We start from the raw sequence: 6,553 nt of genomic DNA, 5'->3' as shown, positions 1-6,553 counted from the left end.
ACCTCAACATAAAATAAAGAATAAAGAACCCTTTAAGGGGTAAATATATATACTGTATATTACATCACAAGTTAGATTTCCCAGAGGTGTTTTTATAACATTTCTGTAATCAGCAACAACACTGAAGTTGGTTTGAAAGTCAATGAACTATCAGATAACGAAAAAATTGCAAAAATTGCAAGTCTTCAGAGAAAATGACAGACTGTGGTGAATGACACTATTTACACTGTTAAATACGCTTATGCAACTAGTATTGCATTGTTAAAAATAAAAGTGTGTGACATAACATTCGTATGCTTACAATTACATCTGATTTGGCCACCCTGTAACTACTGCTACAAATTACATGGATGTCACCTGGATTAGAGTACCTGGATCCCCCCACCCCCGCCACCCTAAAAGTACAATAAATACTAAACTTACCCAAACCACTTTTATTTGTCATTCCCACTGTTTACAAAGTACACAGTCAAATCCAACAGAGCAAACCCAACACATTTTAGCTGGGTAGGCCAAATCAATGGCCAGTTTGATGAAAACAAACTGGGTTTTCCTGAAAGAGCGGCCATCGCCCCCTTCAAGTCAGTCTCTCATTCTCTACACCACTATTACAGGCTACTAGCAGAGTCGGCACCATGCAGAAAGGAGAGTTGTTCAGTTTCCTTCTTGATAAATACTAACTCTAAAGTCCAGAACAGGGTTTCTGATCAACACCATTGATAAAGGATTGGCCTTCGTTCAAATTCTACCACACTGACTGAAGCAGATAAAAAAAATAAAAAAAACAGCCATTCTGCCCTTTTTTAAATATCCACCGTGTCACATCCAAATCTAAATGAAGCCAGATGATAAAGGCAGGATTAAAATGTGAGGTTCAGTCACATACATGCCAAATAAGAGCGAAACACTTCCTTTTCACTTGTTTTCCCTTTAAATAGTAATAAAGTGTTGACTCAAATTTATTACTAAACACACACACACAATCACACACACACACACACACCTCTGGACCACACTTTTAATTCCTAACCCGGGCTTTAGATTAGCGCAAGAGTTAGGAAAGAACTAACAAGAACACAAAGAGTAGAGTGTTTACTCAAAACAGGTCTGACGTGGACCAGACCAGAATGAACTAGATCCTGCGCAGCGGGTGCCACATGGAGACAGGCTTCCTCAGGGTGGCCAACATCTGGTTCCAGTGGGTGATGCCCATCCCGCTGGCCTCTGGGCCAATGATCACATGACCGAGGTTCTCTCCCCGGCCGTCGTCTGTGGATTCAGCCACTGTCACCCTTAAGGAGAGTTCCTGCAAACATCACAGTGTGGTTACATAACCTGCCAACTAACCATGACACAGCAGTTTTTTTGTTTTTTTTTTACAGCCACAGTCTTTTTTTTTATTGCACTTAATAAAATCACTTTAATGGACATGGAATAAAAACATTTGCAAATTTTGCTGCTTTGGCTGTCTTAACATTGTTAAAATAAATTCCAATTTTACTCACAATTAAAGTCATTACTTTTTCGCACTATATATACATATGTAAACACACATATGACTGTAGAACCTGGATGCTGCTGCCAACTAGATTTATCTACATGTCGTTACATTGCGTTGTAAGACAGTTTTTATTATTAAATTCAATCTGACTTTTATCTCTGTTTATCTCTTCATCTTTTTTCTTGACCTCAATTGCTTTTGTGTACAGGCAGTCTGGACATTCACCTGCAGGACACTGGAGGGCACAGAGAAGATCATGGCTTCGTTGAAGATGGGGTTCGTGTCGTCCCTTTTGGTGGAGGTCTTCTTCTTGCTTATCTTCCTGCCGTCTTGCAGCAGATAAACTTTGACGAAAGGATCTGTTTGGCAGACGGACATGGACAGTGTGTGGTGTAAAATGATAAATCGTGTCCTGAGATGGAGTTTGTTTTCACACACAAAACAAACTCAAACAAGCAAATAAATCTATGACCCTGACCTGCTGTGTTCTTTCCATTGGTCCACACTAGATTCTTGCACTTGGCCACCACCACAGTGAGGCGCTCCGCTGTAGGTAAATAACTAAGAGACAGCAGAATCTCCCCGACTGCGTCCACAGCCTGTGAAGTCAAAGCAGGGCACAGTAAACATTGATGGGCTAATGGCTAACCTTTCCAATGTTACCTTCTTCTATTATACCAAACCTCTACTTAGTCCATATGTATATGGAGTAATAATAATATGTTTTAGCCATCAGTGTTTATCATTTTAATGTTTTTATATACTAAAGTAAATATAAAACTCAATTCATAAACATGTGCGGTGGATTTATTTATTTATTTATTTAAGTGCTCTACAAAATAAACACTAATTGAAATGCTATTTTTTGTTTTGGTAATTTACATACTACAAATGGAATGAAAACATGCATTCTTAACAACAGCAGTACCACATGACTCTGCTGGGTTGTCACCCCTTTACTGTAGTTCGTTTTGTCAAACCTGTAGTTTCACTATATGTCCGGCAGGGTGCGCCAGATACTACAAAACACAGTGACAAGTTTTAGATGCTGTTACCTAAATAAGTTGCACGAATTTTCCAATTGATTTTACCTTGTACATATTTATAATAATGGATTTAATTTCACCACATATAGAAATATATAAATAAAAACTAAAAGTTACTGCAGAAATAAATGAAAATAAATGTCTAAGGAGAACAGGAGGAGCTATAGGTTGCAAAATAACACAAAAGCTAAAGGATTTAATATATAAGTAAAAGTTAAATCACATACAACCTAAATTCATCCCAAATAGCTCATAGTTAGCATCTAAGTAGAGCTAGCTAATTATTATCTGATTTTAAATAAGGTAAAAAAAACCAAAACAGTAGGTGGCGACCAGAAAGGTAGAAGAAGAGACCATCATTCCAGACCTGCGATGTGTAACACTACCATTCCCAGGTGTTATGAATGTGTGAAGGCACCTTGTTGACATCCTGGAGGTAGAGCCAAGCGTTGAATGGCCTGATGGTCAGGTCCAGGTCTGACAGCTTCAGCTCGGCAACTCCTGCGCTGATGTTTCTCTCGTCAGCATCTATACCAAAAGCAGCAAAGCGCAGGCTGTACTCGTCCAGTGAGGAAATGTCCATCGGAATAGAAAATCGCTCATCAAAAATCACTGTAAACGCATTCGTCTGGACCTGTAGAAAGAGAGGAAACCAAAAGTACAACACATTCTTTATTTTGGATCAAATACATTAGCAGTTTTGAAATTAATTTTGTACTTGTGTATCTGTGCCTGATGTGTTAAGGAAATCTGATTAATTTCACAATAATCTTATTATTATTGTTGCAATAATAACTCAGCGTTTTGGTCGATATTTTTTATAACTTTTATTTACCTTTTTGTTCTATTTCATACACTTTATATTTACCTTTTGCCTCCGCTTGATTTGTTCTTGCAGCTGTAACATCCTCTCAGGGATCGATACAATATTTCTGACTGTGATTCTGAAATGGATTCATGTTCAATGCTCGTTCTTCTTAGTTTACCATCTAGATTAGTTTTCAACGTGTTTTATGAGTTTTACAGAAGATGAGGAAACAGTGGATGTTTTTGGAGTTTGATTCAGTTTGTCATGGTTGTGTGTGTCAGTCCTGACAAACTGTTTTGTCATAGGTTCATTTAGAAACAATGCTTAACAATGAAATTCACACAAGTCACAGTCCATGGAAATGCTGTGCCCCGTTTATGACTTACTGCAGTCCTAGATATCCAAACATATCCTTCAGTTCTGCTTCTGCTTTTCTCGTTCCTCAATTTTAGAAAAGAAACAGCAGCAGCACAATCTCTGCTGCGTAAAAGTGAAATCTATTGTGCATTGCCTTTTCTTTAACAGGATGGTTTTCAAAAGTGCAAAATGCAATTTCACACAAACACAGCATCAGTTCTTTTGTTCCTCTGTGAGGTCAATGGAACATGATTCATAAACAGGCCCTGAACGGCCGTCTGAGCCGTAAAAGAATTGTGAATTCAGAGCAGAGTCTTCATAAATCAGCCTCTGAGGCCAACCTTTGATTACTCCTCATATAAAATGGCTGAATAGCATCATAATCATATTCCTCCAGGATCCAGTATATGGCTGTGCTGCTGCTGCTGCTGCTGGAGTGGAAATACAACATGTTCCTAAAGATATAAAACACAAAAAAACAGCATGGTGGCGCCTTCGTAGCAGCCCCTCACACAGACCAATCCACAGTATGACACTGGCTGTCTGCACCGTTAGCCTTATCGCCTGGGGTGTAACTATAGTGATGTGTGAGGTGAATATAAGGTGGTAAAATCAAGCAGGAGAGACAGACAGAGAGAGAAAGAGGGAGGAAATGTGAATAAGGTAAAGAAGGAAGAGTGAAGACTGACATCACAGGCAGAAGAACAGTTTTAAAACATCGCTGTAGCAACTGAGGGAGAAAGGACGAGTGATTGACAGACGACGGGCTGAGGAAAAACAGTGAACAGCAGCAGATACCATGACAGAGAGAGAGAGGAAACACAGAAAGCCAAGAGAGGGGGAGAAAAAAAGGCTCGCGACCATCAGTGTAAGTGGCGCTGATGTAAGCATTTCCTTTGGACCTCAACATTAAGAAGAAGCCATTAAGTCCACAGCACCAGTAGCTGCTTCCACTCACATTCTTTTATAACAAGGAGCCTAAAGACATGGGTTTAACAACACACTCAGGTTAGAGGACGCTCGGCCGAATCTGTCTCAGTTCCTGTCATCCTGCACCAGCAGAGTGTCACAAAGACAAACAAGTGATTCACAGCCGGGCAGGAAGCGCTGGCAACGTAGAAACGAGTGGCAGAAGACGACTGGCAGCAGCAGCAGCAGCAGCAGCAGCAGCAGCAGGTGGAGGAGGGTGGAACTGTTCCTGTCCTCTCAGAACTGTTTTTTAATCAAATCTTTGAAGGCTCAGCCAAAGACCTTTTCGTTGTTGTTTCTTTATCAGAAAAATTACACGAAGCCAAGGGATTGGGTTGTAGAGACTAATTAAACCATTGTAGCAAAAAAGACCTATATTTGGGTCAAATAAATCTTTTTTTTTTTTGGGACACCAAAAGAGGACCTAATTACCAACAAGTAAATGTGTGTAGTTAGTTACACTTATATGAATTACTCACAAATATACTTGTGTCATGATAATCACAATCCTGTGTTCTGGGCGTTTTGTGATAACCCTGAGGATATTACTTAGAAAATAATAATGTAAATTACTACAAACACAAAGAATACATACTACACCATTTCTGAAAATACAATTAAACAATGAAATTATTAAATAAGAACTAAAAACTATTGTTGATTATTAAGTTTGATTCTAGTGAAAAAAAATAATGAATTAATATTACATTTTTACATATTTAAATTTTGTAAAAAATGTTCCTATCAGAATCAGTCGGTGTCAATCTGCAGCTCAAGGCCAGTTCAGGATCAAACCCTAATTAATTCCATGATTATCACTTTAACTGCAGGCGTTACATTTCAAAGTGAGTCACAGAAAGTTAATCACATCCACGTCTATCGATGTTAAAGGTTTTAAGATGCTTTACAACATGCAGCCCCCCCCACCCCCACCCCGAGGGTCCGAGTTCAGCACTCAACCAAATGAAATGAGCCCTTCTCTCAGACAGGTAACGATTGGACCACTGGGATGGAGCATTAATTGTGTATTCCTGCAGGAGGTGCCGCTGAGTATTCAGCTGTGAGGAGGAGAAAAACCACAGGTGGAACGACAAATCTTCAACACTCAGCTGACGTTCAGTCATCAAGGATTATTTTCTAATGTGAAATTCAACTGTCGTCACTCATGACTCTGGCCTTGACTTCAGTCTTGTCTTCAGTCTTGTCTTCAGTCTTGTCTTCAGTCTTGACTTCAGTCTTGTCTTCAGTTTTGTCTTCAGTCTTGTCTTCCTGCCAGGTTTATTTGGATTTAAATACTGTATATAGTCAATGGAAAATTGTTTCAAATTTGTCTTAATTTGAAACCATTACTACTAATAATTCATTTATTTCAGTCATTTGTATGCATTGGAAAGACTTTCACAATGCACAGAAGTATTATGACTACACAACATAGTACTTCTATGCTGTGTTTTCAACACAAGTACCCAGCTGAAAGAAGCAGCCAAGTACGTTTATAATTAGCCTCTGGATTTGTTAGTGAATGGACTCAGAGAATCAAATTCATTATTGATGTCCTAACCTCAGGATGGGATTTATCTGTGTTTTCTGTCATGGCTCTAAAATACTTTTTCCACAGCTTTGCCATGATGTGACAAAAATATAAAACACGCATGTCACCCAAACACTGACGTACAACCTGGACCTTTTTACTAAACATTATCTTTAAAACATGGACTGTGTGAAAAAAAAAACAGGGTTGAGAAGGTTGATGTTTTGTGCCACGAGTTAGGAGCTGATACATGTGGGAAAAAAGAGGTTAAAAAAAGAATCAACGACAAGAAAAGACTCTGCTGTGAGCACAACATAAATAAATGTAACCATGCTACTGTT

The 6,553-nt window shown here is 38.9% G+C and overlaps 1 protein-coding gene across 1 annotated transcript in view; it reads right to left on the bottom strand.

Moving 5' to 3' along the window:
• Positions 1–7: 7 nt before the first annotated feature.
• Positions 8–6,553, bottom strand: part of syt12 (synaptotagmin XII) — an 18,396-nt gene continuing 11,850 nt past the window's right edge. Inside the window, 4 exon segments of the mRNA XM_008311689.2 lie at positions 8–1,306; positions 1,727–1,860; positions 1,980–2,100; positions 2,966–3,181. Coding sequence (XP_008309911.2) covers positions 1,133–1,306; positions 1,727–1,860; positions 1,980–2,100; positions 2,966–3,181 — 645 coding nt within the window. The 3' untranslated portion in view covers positions 8–1,132.

The sequence above is a fragment of the Cynoglossus semilaevis genome, chromosome 6 (genome assembly GCF_000523025.1).
Source record: "Cynoglossus semilaevis isolate Cse_v1.0 chromosome 6, Cse_v1.0, whole genome shotgun sequence".
NCBI classification, from domain to species: domain Eukaryota; kingdom Metazoa; phylum Chordata; class Actinopteri; order Pleuronectiformes; family Cynoglossidae; genus Cynoglossus; species Cynoglossus semilaevis.
Note: the sequence above shows the minus strand (reverse complement) of the source record. Positions and strands in the feature narration are given on the sequence as shown.